The 17772-nt window shown below is 44.0% G+C and overlaps 2 protein-coding genes across 2 annotated transcripts; both read left to right on the top strand.

Moving 5' to 3' along the window:
- Window positions 1–12: 12 nt before the first annotated feature.
- On the top strand, window positions 13–5701 carry MYCBP (MYC binding protein). Its single transcript, XM_062620801.1, has 5 exons — window positions 13–154; window positions 344–416; window positions 1951–1999; window positions 3291–3420; window positions 5608–5701. Exons 1-5 carry the CDS (start codon window positions 140–142, stop codon window positions 5650–5652), a joined length of 312 nt encoding a protein of 103 aa, XP_062476785.1. The 5' UTR covers window positions 13–139; the 3' UTR covers window positions 5653–5701.
- Window positions 5702–7446: 1745 nt separating this feature from the next.
- Window positions 7447–17492, top strand: RRAGC (Ras related GTP binding C). The gene is made up of 7 exons (XM_062620800.1): window positions 7447–7728; window positions 10119–10322; window positions 11024–11223; window positions 12073–12187; window positions 13017–13159; window positions 14522–14670; window positions 15460–17492. The coding sequence occupies exons 1-7, from the start codon at window positions 7462–7464 to the stop codon at window positions 15609–15611; spliced, it is 1230 nt and encodes a 409-aa protein (XP_062476784.1). The 5' UTR covers window positions 7447–7461; the 3' UTR covers window positions 15612–17492.
- The last annotated feature ends 280 nt before the right edge of the window (window positions 17493–17772 follow it).

Raw genomic sequence — 17772 nt, 5'->3', positions numbered from 1 at the left:
GGGAACGGGCGCGGTGCGGTCCCGGCCCGCCCGGAGGCGTTGCGGCCGTTCGGTCGCTATGGTAACGGCGGGGACGCGCCCGGCGCCGTAAAACCACAGGGCGCAGTCGCGCGGGCGCGCAGGCGCGTTGAGGGGGTCGATGGCGCATTACAAGGTAGGAGCGGAGCGAGCCCTCGGGGATGGCGTGGCCCAGTCCCGCCGCCAGCGCGGGGGAAGGCACCGGCCCTCCGCGTCCCCTCCGCGGCGGTGAAGGGGGAGCCGGGCGGGCCCAAGGAGCCGCCTCCGTTAGCTGAGGTGCGGGGGGAAGCGCCGCCGCGCTGACCGTGTGGGCGTCCTCCCTCAGGCCGAGGACTCCAAGCGGGAGCAGTTCCGCCGGTACCTGGAGAAGGCGGGGGTGCTGGACGCGCTCACCAAGGGTAAGTCCGCGGCCCGCGCCCGCCGGTTCCCTTCCCCGCGGCGGTGGGGGGGGGAAGGCCCCCGCTCCGGTCGCGCTTCCCCCTCGCCGGGTCCGGCCCGGGGAGCCGAGGCCCCTGCTGGGGTACCTGGGTTCATGGTGCGCGGGTCGGTCGGTTGCTAAGAACCGCACGTGGAACGGGAAGGCGGCTCCTTCCTTCTTACGGGGTGTGTTGGAGACTTCTTGTCCGGCCGAGGTGCTTTTCTGTGCTCGCTTTCGGGCACAGCGACGTTGCTTGGAGGCTGTTATTCAGCCAGAGAGCTCCAGACAAAGGAAATACTTGAGGTGAAATAACAGCAAATACGCTCTTAAAACCACTTTGTTTAAAAGGATCCATTCTTGGCTGGAGTTCAGTGCTTCTCCTGAAGCTACTGAACCTGTGAGAGTGACCCCATAGCACAATGGGGAAACGGTGGTGCTAAACTTGATGCCTGTTTTGGCTTTCTGTATGGCTTAGTGTCTTTTAAATCCTTCTGAAGCCTTTTTGAGAGCCTTACAATAGTACGTGGATAAAAGTATTAATGTTCTTGGAAATCACACTGTTTAAAGAGAAAGCAGCAGATTTAGGATCTTAAGTGAATAGGTGCCACACTAAGACTCTCGGTCTGGTATGTGGGTACCATTTGATTTATCACAATACTGCACAGCCTGTGGGATGGCAAAATGAGGTCTTCCAACCAGTGGGGCATCCTAATCTTGTTTTTCACTGAAGTGCTTGGCTTAAAACCAACTTGGCTGTGCAGTTTGGACATCTGAAACTGGGAGGAGACATCTAAGTATTGATGAAAGCAGATGTTTTCTATAGCCGCATGTGTGCCCCCGTGGGGAGGAGGGAGTGTTTATGTGTGGGACTTTGAGTATTCAGGAATACTCAAAAGATTCAAAGATATATAAGTTCAGAACTTGGACTGAGTTTTCCAGATATGGAGTTGGTGGCTGGCTGGCTGTGCTGGTCTCAGTCAAACTGTTAGGGTACTGCTGCTGGTGTCTGACCTCCGTCCATAAACATCCAGTGTCACAAGCGTCAACAGCAGCCATTTAGTTTTGTAGCTGTAGGTGGTCAATGGGGGTTTGCTTTTATGCTGGAAGCTGTGGAAGTGCTGATGATGTCCTGTGTTTCAAAGCTTAAGTGGAAGTAATGGTTTATGACTGGGAGAGTCCCAAAACATTTAAAGACTTAAAACTGCTGATGAAAGCCAATACTATGGTTGTATGTAGACTGTATAAAAATTGCCCAGGCTGTTTTATGCTAGAATAGCCAAAAACTGTGGTCAGGGAATCAATACAGCTTCTGTCCTGCTGTCACTGGGTGGAATGCTCTGTTCCCTCCTGTACAGCAGATGTGTTTACATCAAAGTATATAGGTGAAAATCTTGTTACTTAGGGCAATGCGAATGTGGCATTGCAGCTTGTGTGCCTTCTGACTGTTGGTACATGGTTTTAAAACTTAGAGTTGAATGGAATTGTTGCAATTGTTGAATATTTTCTATTTGCAGTGTTGGTAGCCTTATATGAAGAGCCAGAGAAACCAAATAGTGCACTGGAGTATCCTTTTTCTCTTCTGCTAACTGTTCATAGAGGCTTCAGACCCAACAGCTGTACTGCTTCTGACCCGTAGGTGAGCTGGAGAGGCTCCTTTACAGACTTACATGGAGAACGTGGCTTTTCTGGCTGCATTTTAGCTGGTAACTGCATTCTTCCAAGCTAACAGGAAGTCTGACAGGATGCAAGAGAAGTGTGTCTATCAGTGTGTCAGCAACTAGAAAGCTAAGTTAGAGACCTGTTGTGCTTTAAGCCGAGCCGGTAACTCAGAACCATGCAGCTGCTTGCTCACTCCCTTCCTTCCTCCCCCTGTTCCCGGAGGGATGGGGAGGAGAATGGAAAGAATGTAACTCCCACAGGTTGAGATAAGACCAGTCCAGTAACTAAGGTATAACACAAACCACTACTGCTGACACCAATAATAATGATAGGGGAAATAACAAGGGGAGAGAAGACAATTGCTCAGCACCTGCCAATTGATACCCAGCTTGACCTGGGCAGTGATCTGGGCCTTTTGGGTAACTTCCTGCAGTTTCTATACTGGGCATGATGTGCTGTGGTATGGAATATCCCTTTGGCCAGTTTGGGTCAGGTGTCCTGTCTCTGCTTCCTCCTGGCTTCCCCTCTTCCCTGGCAGAGCATGAGACTGAAAAGTCCTTGATTGGGGTAAACATTACTGAGCAACAACTGAAAACATCAGTGCTATCAGTGTTGTTCCCAGACTAAAGTCAAAAACACAGCATTGCACCAGCTACTAAGAAGGAGGAAAATGACTGCTACAGCGGAACCCAGGACAAGACCATTACAGACTATCTTAGACGTGCAGCATTAGATTTGAGTAATCACAGTATCTGTGGCTTCTGAAGTTGGCTGCTGCTTTGTTTTTTAATTAATGCAAGGGGGGTGTGGGAAAGTAATATTTTTGGTTTCTTGCTGGTTTTAAGCAGCTGCCCTGTTTTGGCTGTTGCTTCTGGTTTTTAGTATTCCTCCTAACTGTTCAGAACGTCTCCATTTCAGAGAGGAAGAGGCCGGTGCAGTAAAACATGAGAATTTGCCCTGTATATGCTGATGTCTTGTTGTCTTGTTTTCTTTTTCTTTAAGGAATAATACTAATGAACTTGACAGACTTCCTTATTTTTGCACCTTCATCCCCTAGGATGAAAACTGCTGTAGTAACTTTCAGTGTTTTAATGCAATTTTGGTCATATGTATTGCAGCATTAACTTCATAAGTATTAAAATTAAAATATGGTTATGTTATCTAACTGAATAAACACTTAACATCTAAATAACAGCTTTCTGAAGCATCATCTGGGAGCTTTAGCTCCTGAGAATCCAGAAATAGAGGCACTTCGCTTGGAAGTGGCAGAGATGAAAGAGAAATATGAAGCTGTGTTGGAAGAAAATAAAAACCTGAAAGCCAAGGTACAAGTCTACTTGGTGTCCCTCAGTAGTTCCACATCACACCACAAGAAGAGTACTTTAATATATCTACTAACTTCCTTCTGTTAGAGTAACTGATGAGTGTTGTTGCATTGTATAGGCTGAGGGATGCTGATAAATGTTGTAGTACAGATTATTTTTTATGGGATGCTTCTTATATTCTCTAACATAGAACAGTATTGCAAAACTAGGGATTTTATTACTTGGTGGAAGTCTATATTAAGGCTAATCCCATGACTTTATTCAGTCCTGTGTGGATGTGTTTAAGTTGTGGCAGCATGAGCTACATAATATCAGACAAGTGTGGTGAAAAAAAGAAGCTAATGTATCTATCATAAAGGCTTTCAAAAGGCAAACTGAAGGAGGAATATTCCATGTTGGTTTGTATGGCCTTGCACAGACTTGCTTGTGTCAGGATGTCACCAGTGGAGGCACATGTATCCATGTGGAACACTCATTTCCACTTTTCAGCTAAACCAGCCTGGTGGCCCTCTGGCTGCAACTACACTGGCTCTCAAGTGTTACCTGAGGCAGAGCCCTTGTGTAATGGGTCTCCAGTCTGGCTGAAAGGGCTCTGAACAACTTCCCCTTAGGAGAGGGCACTGACGGTAAACCTAACAACACTGAAGAAGGAGACCTTTGAGAACCTGAAGCTAGTAGCTTATGTGCTGCTGCAGGTTTCCATGTGTTTGTTGGCAGAGGATAGCTGTTATGTGTAAACATCCCTAAACATGTGTTTAGGGACCTTAATTATGGGAGAAGGGAATACTGGGCATTACTTCTTTGTGTATCTCATCTGGAGTGCCCTCTTGCTGTCTCCTTGTAATTCTTCTCCTTCTGTTACCCACTGTGAGTCCTTACAGCTCCATTTGTTATTTCTTACTAGGAAATATGGCAAAGAGCAGGATTTTAGGGGGAGTAGCAATAGATCAGTAGTTCACTTGGTGTAGCTGACTTTAAAGCAACCCATAGTAAGTAGTCACATGAAACCAGAGTAACCTGGGTTGTTGTTTTTAAAGGAATCTTTTAACATAGTCAGAACTTGTTGCAGGAAAGTCTCTTTCTGTAATCATGGGTTTACTTGTGCTTTCACCTTCTTCAGCCTTCAAATAACAACTCTTACTGTATGTGTTCCAGTATTTGTGTTTGGTTTTCCCTTTCTTTCCCTTACCACCTTCTGCCTGTCATTGGGACATACTGTAGAACTTTCCAGGGACAGAATGTGGGGAGAACATTACAGTTTAGCAGTCCTCTAGCGCAAAATACATGCCTTTAATTGTGCATTTAGTGGTAATTTTGTGTCCAAATACGTGGTGGTGGTCTGTGCAGATCTGTGCTTTTCCTTGCATCTACTAGTCAGAATGTCAGGTATTTAGGTGGGGTAGGGGCAGGAAGGCAATAGTTAGTCCCTCTGTGGATAGGAAAAGTCAGGATTGTGTACTGGCCATCTGTGGTTAAATCTATGAGAATGCTATTTTATCGGTTCTTGTTGGGGACAGAGGGATTGCTCTAAGTTAGAATTGCCATGAGGAACATGGGGGTATTAGAATTTATATACCTACTCCACAGTTTGCAGGAGAGGGGAAGAATCTTCATTGAGGAAACTGGACTGAGATTCAGTCCTAATGCTTGAACTGGTTTTGAAGCTTTATCTTTAGCGTAACTGAGGTCAAGTAAACACCTTCATGTATTATTACTCGGGAATAACTTTGCAAGTAAAGGTCATACTTTAGTGCATTATTCCCTGGCCATAGTCTCCAGAAAGCACAGTGAAAGCTGGAATGATGGCAGGGAATGTTGGTTTGGGTTCTGCTGCTATGAGTGATTGTTTCAGTGAAATCAAAGCTTAGAGGGCACTGATCATCATCAACTGCTATTTGAGATGAAAAGTACTTAACGAGACCTAGAACAAGGAATAGGTAACAAAACCTATATATTTGAAAGGCTATTTAAACCTCCTTGTTATAACTTCATGACTATACAATGTGACAGGCTGATGTTCTGAGGGATGGGATACTTTGTTGCCTGACTTGTATAAACGTCAGCGATGGATTAAAACGCCCAAAGTAAATGGAACGCTTCCAGAGCAGATGTATTCCTACGTTTCTGAATGTAGAAAGTGTCTCTGAAATGTTGCAGCTAACTAAACTCCTCTCTTTAAATCCACAGCTGGCTCAGTATGAACCACCTGAAGAAGAGATGCCTGGTGAATAGCAGTAGTTCCTCCTTTAATATCTTGACTTAATAAAGGGCTTCCTGAGAACTGCAGTCTTTTTTTTGTGTGTGTGAACTCTGATGTCTAGTTTGTTACCTCATCATCTTAAAGAAACGATGCAGTATTGTGAGCGTGCAGCTGCAGCAACGCATGAGTTTAAGCAAACTGGCCAACTTTCTTGCTTTCTGTGCTTCAGGGAAGGTGGTAGTTGCGATGAATGCGTAGATAACTGAGCCTGCCAGCTTTGTGCAAACTCTGCTTCGTGGTCAACGGTCCTCTTAAACTGCTGATCTCTCTCTTTGGTTTTCTTTTAACTGGAGGGGATGACATGACACAGATGGACCAGCTGTGAACTAAAGCAGGACCTCCAAGGTATGTTCCAAGTTGATGCTCAGCACTGAGGGTGGGCTTCTGCTGAAGCTGATAGAATAACTAACTACTCATAGGAGCATGAAAAGGAGTGAGTGGAGTTGTGCTACATGGTGGATATAGCACAATGTTGGAGGTGCAGTACCTACTGAGCTTGCACTTTAATTTGCATGAGGTGTATGTGTTTCCATGCAGTTCATGTCTCTAACCCTGGGGATTTGATGCAGGTATACCTGGACAGTTCTGAACAGAATAAAACATTATTACTCATAATGGATGTCCTGTGTAATTAGTGGCACATGTTAAATACAATGTGGGGAGTTCTCTTTTCAGATGCATCTAATGTGGAAAAGAAAATCAAAATGTACCTTTTGAAGAGCTGCATTTGTCTCCTAAAACTAGGTACTTTAAAGGCAACTGATGGCAGGAAAAATCACAAGGAGGGAGAGGTGCAGTAGCTGTGTTGTGTATCAGATCTACTGGCTGTTAGTGTAACTTCTTTGTTTCTAGGATGGGTTTTGCAGCTTGTCCTAGAGGTGTGTGGGATGGATCAGAACGTGTTCTGAAGGCAGTGTAGGAACTGAAATCAAGGGCTAACAACTGTAATGGGTGTTTATCTTACTAGTGCTGCTATTATTGATTTAGAGACCAGAAGAGAGCTAAAGGGGGGGGGGGAATACTGTGTGAAATCTGTAAGACAGTGCCCCAAAACCCTGCCCTGAACAAACAGGAAAAAAACACCCCACCTTCTACAGCAAGTGAGAGAAGAAAGCTCACTGTAAGTTAGGACAATACAGTAAGTTGTAGCATGTGGAAAGAGGGAGAGGATGATGCTGTCAAATGCTTTGTGCAGCTGCATGTGTGCTGTGAGTAACACAACTGGAGGAAAACAAACACTGCATGGGGCAAGTCCTGCCAAAGCAGCAGCAGGCAGCTAAGGTGTTGCGGTGAGGCTGTCATGGGGTGACAGAGACTATTCTGAGGGCTGTAGTACACATTTACACTGCTCATAGCTGCCTTCCCTTCTCTCTGGAAGCGGCTGAGTCGTGTGAACCTTGGCTTATGACGGGAATGACTTAACAAATACTTGTTGCAGCCTCAGTCCAGCTGCCTGCTCGTACAGATGGTGCCTGGAGAGAGCTAATGAGTGTTTAATGAGCATGAAGCCCCTTGTTTCACAGCGGGGGGTGTCCCTGCAGCCGCCTCCCTGCCCGCCCTAAGCGTGCGTCCCGCCTTCCCCTCCCGAGCCCCGCCTCGCCCGCTCACGTGCGGACGCGCCGTCAGGTGACTCGGGTCGTCTGACCGGAGCCATCCTACCTTGCTGCTTCGCTGAGCCAATCAGCGCCGCGGAGCTCGGTGCCAGCCAATCCGCGGTGAGCTGTGTGGTGTCGGGGTGGGTTGACGGCGCAGAGGCGGCGCTGGGCCGGGCGCTGGCGGACATGGCGCTGCAGTTCGGCGGGGCGGGCGCGGCGGGCGCGGCGGAGGAGCCGCCGTTGGTGGGGGGGAGCTTCGGGGCCGCGGACTCCTTCCCCAAGGACTTCGGCTACGGGGAGGAGGAGGAGGAGGCGGAGCTGGAGGGAGGCCCAGGGCCCGGCGGGCCCGGTGGCGGCGCGGGAGGGCCCGGCGGCGGCGCGGGCGGGGCGGACTCCAAGCCGCGGATCCTGCTGATGGGGCTGCGGCGCAGCGGGAAGTCCTCCATCCAGAAGGTGAGGGGCACCGGCGGCTCCCCGCCCCGCCTGCCGCGCTGCCTCTCCGGTGCCGAGCTCTTTCTCCTTTCTGCGTTGCTGTTGAGGCGATTTCTGCTTTTTAACGTGGGCGAATGTGGCCAAGTTGGAGCGCAGGGAGGCTCCGGCTTAAAGACGCGTGTTTCCCAGGACGGACACCGATCGGCAGCTCTAGAGAAAAGGGTTATGTAGCATAGGTCGTAGCCTTTGTAGTTCTTCACTTTTAGCACTTCAGAAATAAAAGCGCCGTGTGCGGTTCAGGTGCGTTTAGCGCTCTAAGAGACTTGAGCTGTTGTTCTGCCTTTTGGTCCTTTGAAAGAGACTTCTGCTTTCGCATCAGAGGCAGCTTCTGGTTTCCTTCAGTACGGTAGACTGAGCAGAGAGTCACTGAGAGAGGAGGAAATAAAACAGTTTCAGTGCCTCAGATTTGTCGGTAGCTGTGTGAAGTTGTGTTTCTTAATAAAAAGAAAACAAAACTGACTGTTTTCACTTGTGATGTAGTGCAAGGCAGGTGTAGTGCTGAGCATGATCCTTGCTCCTCAGTGCGTGCTTCGGATTTGCAGTCCCTATTATGAAGGTTTAAGGTGACCTGTTTTTTAGGGAAGGGGTTACTAGTGCATTGAGGTAGTTCTCAAGCTGCAGGCTTAGGGGCCTCAAGCTTTCTTCAAATGCAAGTGTGGAACCTTCAGATTTCTGCATGTTTTATGCAGAGGAGCCTGTTTTGGACGTTGCAATGTAGCGGGTCTGCTACACTACTGCTTTTAGCAGTCTCATGCAGACAACTTGGCACTCCATAGACTGTACTAGACTGATGGGTTCTAAACTGATCTGCAGACCTGCATCTTCTGCTGTGGGCTTTTCTGTCTTCAGACAAAGTTTACAAGAAGTACCGCATCTGTGAGTATTTTTCTCAGGAGCAGACTGGGCTGTTGTTGCTCTTCAGTCTTTCCAGTTATTCCCTGTAATTTAGGCCTAATGCCTGCACTGTATGTGCAAATGCAGTGGCTGCACTGATAGTATTTTTCTGAGTCTTTAGTTATGTGAACAGCACCAATTGTAGACCAGCAGCAAAAGCAGAGATCTTCCTGTATTATTCACAGTTGAAAAAAGTGAACCCTAAAATAGAGAGAGAGAGAGAGGGAAGATTGAGGTAAGACATTAGACACAAGTTCTTCCCTGTGAGGGTGCCCAGAGAAGCTGTGGCTGCCCCATCCCTGGCAGTGTTCAAGGCCAGGTTGGACACAGGGGCTTGGAGCAAGCTGATCTAGTGGAAGGTGTCCCTGCCCGAGGCAGGGGGTGGGAGCTGGATGAACTTTACGCTCTTTTCTAACCCAAACCAGTCTGGGATTCTATGAAACATTAGCCTTGAGGAACTGAATATTTTTCCCTTGACCTTAAAAATGTAGGCTGACGTCCTACTTTGAATCTCACCAAGCAATCCATTAGCTATGCTGGGGGTGGAGTGGTTTGTCTTGCAGTTTTTTGACAGTAATTGTCGCACTAGAGCTCTTTAACGGGTGACTTCTGTAACGGTGGAAAACATTAAAATAAGTAAGTTACCAAGCACTATGTAGGAAACATCTTTCTTTTTGCAGCCCTGGCATTTGAACACCTTACACTTGTAGTAACTGTTATAAAGTTGAGTTGCTTGAGCACAAGGATTGCTGTTGACCCTGCAGCAGACTGGGGGGATACGTACTAGTCGTGTTTGCTCAGGGAAGGGCTAAAATCACAGTAGGGCTTTTTGAGTAGTAGCAGTGAGTATGTTTTTTCACCAGTGTAGCTGTAGTGTTCATCAACTGGAGTGCAAGCTTTCATCCTTTCTTTAGGGTGCTTGAAAGGAGAGGGTCAGCAAACACAACTCAGTTGTTACTAGACCCAGCTATTTGGGTCTCTAAAACTGAGATGTTATTTTTGTACACTTCTATTGTAGTTTAGAATCAGGCTGATTATACTGTGTTGTAGCGCCTCACACCAGACTAAAAGCGAAGGTTCCTTTAGGAATTACCTTTCCTCTCCAGTCTTAAAGCTCACAGTTGCTGCATTAACATGGTGGTTTTGCATTAGATCTGAATTTGGTTGATACAGATGAATTGGAAAGTCCTGTGTTAGACCTGCAAGGATGAAACAGTAACTGGGATGTGTGTGTCTGAGTGGCAGTGTTATTTAGACTTGTGAAAAGGTTTAATTCCGGTTGCTTGGTTCTGGTCCAGGGGAAGTTATTGCCTCAGCTGATGCAGAAAGTTCTTTACCAAAAGACAAATGTACGCTTTAGAATGAATAAACCTCTTTGTAAGATTCAAGTCACAGGACTTTCACGGGTCTCTTCTAACATTCTAAAGTCAAGACTATTATTTGTGTTCTTTTACCAGGTGGTGTTTCACAAAATGTCTCCAAATGAAACTCTGTTCTTGGAAAGTACCAACAAGATCTACAAAGATGATATTTCCAACAGTTCATTTGTGAATTTCCAAATATGGGATTTTCCTGGACAGATGGACTTTTTTGATCCCACATTTGATTATGAGATGATCTTCAGAGGAACTGGTGCTCTAATATATGTTATTGATGCCCAGGTAAATGCATATCACTGAGAATCACAAGGGAGTTTCCTTTTTGCTTTGTGTGAGAGAGGAATGGAGAAGCCAGTAATTTGTATTTTTATCTAAGTTTAAGACATCTGTTATGTATGAAAGGATGCATTGGGAATCTGACTTTGGGTGTGTGGTTTTATCTCTGTGAAGTGACTGGAACATACACGCTGGTGGAGAGAGTGGAAAGGGGCGAGTGCTCTGAGCTTACCCTTCTACAGTAATAAAGAGAACCTGCTGTGCTAGATGGTCTGACTTAGCCCTTCCCTCTGCTGTTGACTGCTGTGGAGTTCATTTAATAGCAGCATGCTTCTGGCCTCAATTTCAAGTCCTGGTACTATTTGGTATCTGGTAGCTTCTAATGAACTTAGGTCATTGTACCATGGGAGATTACCTGGTTGGTAGGACCATCTTGGGGATCACCTTTTGCTGGAGTTGAAGTGTAACCTGCCCTTCTGCTCTGAAGCCTGTTTGTGTAGCTGAGCTTTGTATAGCTAATGCCACTTAATGTACATAACAGAACCTAAGCTACTCGGATTTCTGACACTCCAAAATATTCTACTCTCCCATACTTCTGTTAGTTACAGAAGGGAACTTCTTGCACTGAAATATTTTGTCCTTGTGCAGAATGGAATAGTTATTGGAGATAAGCCTTGTCATTCATTCCTGCCAAAACTGATTTACAGGATGACTACATGGAAGCTTTAACAAGACTCCACATTACAGTTTCAAAAGCCTACAAGGTCAACCCAGAAATGAACTTTGAAGTTTTTATTCATAAAGTTGATGGTTTATCGGATGACCATAAAATAGAAACTCAGAGGGATATTCATCAGAGGGCAAATGATGACCTTACGGATGCTGGGCTTGAAAAGCTTCACCTTAGGTGAGTTAAAAGTTCTGGCATGTGTGATTCTACTGCTGCTGATGTGCATACAGATGAAGGTCTTTTAGATGTACTGCTGGATAGGCTGGAGCAAGGCCTGTTAGTTTCTTAATATTGCACAAACTCTTGTTATAAAATACACTGCTGAACTTATTGGCCAAGCCTCAGCTGTTGGGCTGACCGAAATAATGCAGACTACTGGATCACATTCCAATCAATGGATTTATTCATCAACTCGACAGTAATTCAAGGGCCTTTTGCATACTTTTAATTCAGCATAACAGGCTGAACTTGTACATGTGGCCTGGAGGGGGCAGGGGAGGGAGAGGGGAAGCTGCCTGTCCTCTGATCCTGGCTGGCACTGACTTTTGTTTGGGTTTAAAAGCTTAGTCCCTTACTTGATGTTTGGCTCACTTTTAAGGTGTCTTCTACCAGCACCTTTTAAAAGGAGCTATCTGTTCTTTGGTTTTACTGCTATTTTGATTCTCTTGGGGCTTTTAAGAACTGCCAGTACCTATTGGTGAACAAAGCGGAAGACCAGAACAGGACTTGAAGAAATCTAGTCAGTCATTTGCCTTGTGATAAGCATTCTGTAGGTTAAGCCTATTGTGAAGCAGATTCAAATCTTTCTGTCTCTACTCCGTTCTCCCAGGGACAGGGGAAATCTGATGTTTACTGTAGCTGCTCAGCAATGAGGTTCTTGGTGCAGTGGCCAGTTATATCTGTGATAAAGGCATCCCAGCTAAATCATCAGGCCTGAATGTTAGAAAACATAGCTTTAACATTTCTATTACAGTTCTGAAATACTCTTGGATCTTTGTTCTTTTTTAATCCTTTTCCCTCCCTCAGCTTTTATTTGACCAGTATCTATGACCATTCAATATTTGAAGCCTTCAGTAAAGTGGTACAGAAGCTTATTCCACAACTGCCAACACTGGAAAATCTACTAAATATCTTTATATCAGTAAGTGTTAATCTAACAGAACTTGGAGTGAAATATGGGGAATGGTAAAGTGAGCCCCTATGTGCTCTGTTATCCCAGTTACCTGTATTAGAAGCTCCTTCCCGCAGTTAAATTGTACTGGTTTGTGCTTTGCATGGGTTTCTCTAAATACTGCCAAAGAACAGTCTGGCTGTTTAGAACTGTTGTCTGGAAGTTTTCTGCCAGCACAGTATACTCATTAGTCTGCTAAGGTACTTAGTGGTCTAATGCAGATGTTCTTGACAAGAGACTTTTTATTTCATGTGGCCTATGAGACTTTTGCCCCTTTTCTGTTAATCTTTGCGTTTCATATAGAATTTGTGACATAGAAACTTGCTGCTGTATACTTTAAATCAAATAAAACATCACCCTAGAGACAAGGCTGCAGTAGCCTGTCTCATTTAAGTTATGTCTGTGAGGCTGTTGCAGGCATGTGGACAACATGATAAAACCCAGTTGTGATAAAGGGGAGCTGTGCGGGTCAGATGTGTTGCTCCACACTACTACTTTTTTTTTCCTGTATTGGTAAAGGACTGTCTGTAATAACCTTGTAATAATAAACTAAAAAGAATTCTATCAGAGTCCTCAGTTTTATTTTTGTCAACTAGAAGGTGATGTTGATATGTGATATAGCAACAAAGGTACTGTATTTATTAACTATATGCTCTAATTATTGATTCTGTCTTAAGCCTCTCAGTTATGTTTAAACCATTTCCTGCTCTTAAGAATGTGAAAGTGTTTGAATTCTACTTGAGATGTTAATAATGTAGTTATTTTAAAAAATTAATTCGAATCCTTTCTCTTTCTGAAGAATTCAGGCATTGAAAAGGCTTTTCTCTTCGATGTAGTCAGCAAAATCTACATCGCAACAGACAGTTCCCCTGTGGACATGCAGTCATATGAGTTGTGCTGTGACATGATTGATGTAGTGATAGATGTTTCCTGTATATATGGGTAAGTGATGAACACTCCTTGGAAAAAAAGTCCTTAAAAGTTGTAGAATAGGCTGCACACTGCACAAGTGGTGCTGGCTTTGTCCTCCAGAAAGATGCTATTGAATGTTCTGTTCAGCATACTCATTCTGTAACTAACTAGAATAAAGCCAAATAATTTGGCAGCTGGATCCAACATTTGTACTCTGTTTCCCTCTACTCCTGGTTTTAGACAGCCATCTGACACTTGTAAGTCAAGTGTTTAATGTAAAATGTGAATACTGCTGTGTCTCATTTGGCATGGTGGATGTAAGGCTGTTAATACCTGCATGTAACTGGGGCCAAGTAGCATGCTGTACCTCCGAAGTGTAACTTACACTCAGTGTGGCTTTGAGACGTGCTGCTGTTTTGTGAGGTCAACTCATTTCTTGCTGCCTGTCTCTGAGGGATGCATAGTGCCTGTTTCTCACAATTTACCCCTGAATTCTACTTCACAGTGGATTTCTGAAGTGGCTCTGGAGAAGCAGTAGCTTAATTTAGGACTGTGGTTGCAGCCTGGAAAATACAATGCTGCCAGGAAATACCACAACACTTAATAGGTTGTCTGCTGATGGTCAGCCCAGGGTTGTGTAACTGTTTGGTTTGGGTTGTTTTTCTTTTTTTCAGGAGTGAGTGCTTAGAAGTAGCTTGTCATACATCGTTTTGCTTTGCAGTATTTAATTAGTAACTTGCAGATAGAAAGCAGCATCCTAATCTTTTCTTGTAAATGCAGGTTGCTTTAGCTTAAGACCAAACAATGTCCTGCTCCTTGTTACACTCCTGCCTCAGCCTCACGAAGGAAACCTTTGTAGTAATTTACCAGAAGTAATTTTGCTGAGATGTCTCTCCATTGACATTTCTACATAGAAGTCCTGCATTAGAATCTTCAGACTAATTGCTTGATACCTTTACTGTGGCACTGTAAAGTTGGTGAGATAGTGAGTGAGTAGCAGTGACTCTGGTTTGAAGGTAAACTATGCCATAGTTTTTGTTGTATATAATGTACTATATACTACCTCTGTTAGGAATGCTCAGCTGTAAGCTCAGTATCCCCTAACCTTCCATAGCTCTTAGTTTGATAACAAAATAATAAATGCTGATAGCTTGCTCCTAACTGCTCAGCTAGTACAGTGTCTGCTGAAGGCCTCTACTCTGTTTAGGTCTAGCTTTCCAGAGAAACTTAAGGTGTGATAATGGTCTTACTTAAGACCTGCACTGCAAGTTCTTCACTTGCTCACCATTCAGTATGAGCAATATTCTTTTAACTGCATTTAACAGGTACTAACGTACTAGATATTATATTAACATACCAGGTTATGTATTGTGTTAACTTATTCTTTCTTAGGTTAAAGGAAGATGGCACTGGAAGTGCTTATGATAAAGAATCAATGGCAATTATCAAGCTCAATAACACAACGGTCCTGTACTTAAAGGAAGTAACAAAGTTTTTGGCATTAGTTTGCATTCTTAGAGAAGAGAGTTTTGAGCGCAAAGGTAAGGACTTCCCTCCATTCTGTGGCTTGTATCTAATGTTTTTTATCAACTATAAAATACATTAATATGACTTTGTAAGTCACCTTCATTTCTGTGTAACTAAATATGTTCAGTTTCTTCTGGGAGGCATTTTCTCTTTTCCTAGAGATAGGCAGAGAGTTTATTCGCATGAGTCATTGTCCTTCTGCTGAATTGACTTGTGTAGCTAATGTGGCCTATATCACTACCATCTGCTATGGTACCTAACTATATAGTTAGTTGGATCTGTAGGAGATGATGGTACAAGTGGTGTTGCATATGTTACAGGGTAGAAATGACAGTGTGATTTCAAAGTATGATTTGAATCATGCCAGTCCTTCCCTTGGTATTTTAAAAAGAGAAAAAGAGGATATGTTCTTTTAATAACTGTACTGTATTTGATCTCAATGTTTTCCTCGCTGCAGTTAAGATGTATTTCTATGTCGTAAAGTGCAAGGTAACATTTAAGTGGTGGTTGTGCTGTCCTAGTTGTTTTTAGGGGGTAGTCTTGTGTTGTCCCCTCACCTGCTGTTTAATTATGAATATACTGCCTGCATCCCAAATGAGCACCATTTTATAAAACTGGGACAGTCTAAATAAATACTGGCATCAGTCAGACTTTGTTAATCTGCTGAATCCAAGTTCATACTAAAATAAGTAGCAAAATAGCTGGTGGTTAAATGAAACATGCTCATTTTGAAGCTCTGTTGAGTACGTAAATGTGCCAAGCTGAGCACAGCTTTTCCTCTCCCCTCTTTTCCTCCTTGACAGGTCTGATAGACTACAATTTTCATTGCTTCCGCAAAGCCATTCATGAAGTCTTTGAGGTAGGTGTTGCCTCCCACAGAATCTGCAACCATCAGTCAAGCGCCTCAAATATGAAAGCAGTGACTCACAATGGCACACCCAGGAACGCAGTCTAGAGGAGAGCGAAAGGCCCTGGATAGACTTGTCAGCTCTTCACTCCAAATTTTTGTGGAACAAGAGAAGAGTAGTCTGAAAGCCTGAAGTAACGTTTCACAGGAGAAGAGTGGTGCAAACTGTGGAGCAGCAGCTTGTAACTCATGTTGGACAACTGCAACTACTGTAAAAATACTTTGAGGCCAGTGGAGTGAGAAATGCCGGTTTGAAACCAGCTTTATTGCAAGAGCAGTGGGTTTTCAGTTTGGAGTCCTGTTTTGTAACAGTCTGACTGGTTGCCAGGTCAAAACTTACAAATGAATGAATTTTGGGTGAAACACTGAATGGTCACTTGCTCAAGTGTTTGTTTTTTTTCTTTTTTTAGATTATTCTATAAAACATCCACTTTTGCTTAAGTTTACCCTTTTGTCATGAACAACAAAAGTGGTTGCATTATTTAGGCTTGTGAAACTCAAGCTTTTTGTTTGGTGGGGCTGGTCTCACACATCATTCCATAAAATAATTCTTGGTCATACCGATGTGCTCAGAGTATCCTCATGGGTTCTGTACTCGTTCAGTGGATGCAAGGTAGAGCTCTGTTCTAGTGATTCTGTGGTGGTTTGGAGAGCTGACCTGGAGCTTCGTTTTAAGAGATCGTGATACTTTGCTTTCAGACCACGCTTCTTGGTATGTCCCCTTTGAAGGAAGGGAAGTATTAAAGGCAGAAATAAACTACCTGCTCTCTTCTGCAAAAACATAGATGTTATATATCTGTGTGATTAATCCTATTCACAAAACAACTGCATGGCTAACTAAACTGGAATGTCTGCCATCCGTTGGAGTAAAGCAGCCACTTTCAGCTATTCCCAAGTGGAAAGATTATAAAGTTAATGGCTTCTGATGGTGGATCTCTCTACCCTCACTGATAACCAAGACAATTCCTAGGAAAATGTCTGAGGGCATTATCCTTGCATGGCAATTAAATTTCAGTGTGCCACAACCTACTAATAATACTGGACCTTGAAAGTGTGTTGATTCCATACTGTGGCAAACACCTTGTTTGTCGCCATGCAATCCAAATAGAATAGTGGTTTGTTTTTTTCCTGATTTTGTGAATGCTGGCTTTCATACTATGGGAAGTATATCTGAATTCTTTTAATCTAATTTATTGGTATTGGTATTATTACTGCAGATGTCATACTGTACATGAGCCTTGCTATGCAGTAAGCTCAGCTACTGGCCCGTAAAGATCTCGCCTCTTTTTACCTGTCCCTGTGTGTGTATCGGTGTTGCGAAGCCACTGGACCAACTGACTATATAAAGTGCCACTATAAAAGTTTCTGCAAGAAGATCTGTACCTGTAAGCAGTCTCTGCAACCGATGTATTTATGTGGTCACAAATAACCACGGGATTGCTTCTGTGCTTAGAGAATGGATTTTCATCAAAATATGTAAAAAAGAATGTACATGCATTAACATTAGGTTGTATGCACATGCTGTGTAAATGTTTTTCCTTTGTTTTAAAGATGTTGTACGATACTAAATACATAAAGGATCTGCTCCCAGAGTTACTAGGAGACTTGAGAATTCAAGTGCTCTCCTTCAAGTCTCTTAGTAGCAGCTGTGGTTCTGAACTGAGGCTGAGCCCCTTTTTGGTAATGGAACAGCAGGGTTTTTTTTAAGGAAGTGTTGTGGGCTTGTAAGATCAGGTTTTGTGGCTTGCAAGCCCCATCCCAGTGTTCTGGTACTCAAGGTGAGAGGAAGTAACTGGCAAGATCCCAGGAAGGAAGAAATCATTCCCATTTGTGCAGTGAGTTTTCCATGTTCGAAGTACACGTGTATGTTCCTTTCTTTGTCTTCACTCTCTACCTGATTTTGTGCTAATAAAATTAAAAAAGGTAAAACTGTTGTACTTGTTTCTGGCCGAGGGGGAGACACTTCAGCAGCAGGCTATAGGGGCCTTATATTCTTAAGCAAATTTTATAAAGCCATGTTATGTTTGCAGTATTTTTAAGGTTAAATACCGCCTTCCCCTATGAGGCTTCAGTCAACCTAAGCTTTCTGGTCAGTGAGAGCTGACCTCAAACTCAATACTCAGTTTTTAGAGGCTGACTTTAAAGGCATATATTATTTTCACTATTGGTAGCACAATACTGGCTTTAAAAGTTCCATTTATTTCTACTA

Source organism: Pezoporus occidentalis, unplaced genomic scaffold, assembly GCF_034315485.1.
Source record: "Pezoporus occidentalis ecotype Australia unplaced genomic scaffold, CSIRO_AGI_Poc_V1 ctg223, whole genome shotgun sequence".
Lineage (NCBI taxonomy): Eukaryota > Metazoa > Chordata > Aves > Psittaciformes > Psittacidae > Pezoporus > Pezoporus occidentalis.
Note: the sequence above shows the minus strand (reverse complement) of the source record. Positions and strands in the feature narration are given on the sequence as shown.

What these genes read in the sequence shown, in the direction of transcription:
- RRAGC (XM_062620800.1), top strand. Translation starts at nt 7,462, where the DNA reads ATGGCGCTGCAGTTCGGCGGGGCGGGCGCGGCGGGCGCGGCGGAGGAG. An exon ending in GGAAGTCCTCCATCCAGAAG is followed by an intron (nt 7,729 to 10,118) that starts GTGAGGGGCACC and finishes TTCTTTTACCAG; the next exon opens with GTGGTGTTTCACAAAATGTC. An exon ending in TACTAAATATCTTTATATCA is followed by an intron (nt 12,188 to 13,016) that starts GTAAGTGTTAAT and finishes CTCTTTCTGAAG; the next exon opens with AATTCAGGCATTGAAAAGGC.
- MYCBP (XM_062620801.1), top strand. An exon ending in GCTGGACGCGCTCACCAAGG is followed by an intron (nt 417 to 1,950) that starts GTAAGTCCGCGG and finishes TTCTATTTGCAG; the next exon opens with TGTTGGTAGCCTTATATGAA. An exon ending in ATAAAAACCTGAAAGCCAAG is followed by an intron (nt 3,421 to 5,607) that starts GTACAAGTCTAC and finishes TTAAATCCACAG; the next exon opens with CTGGCTCAGTATGAACCACC.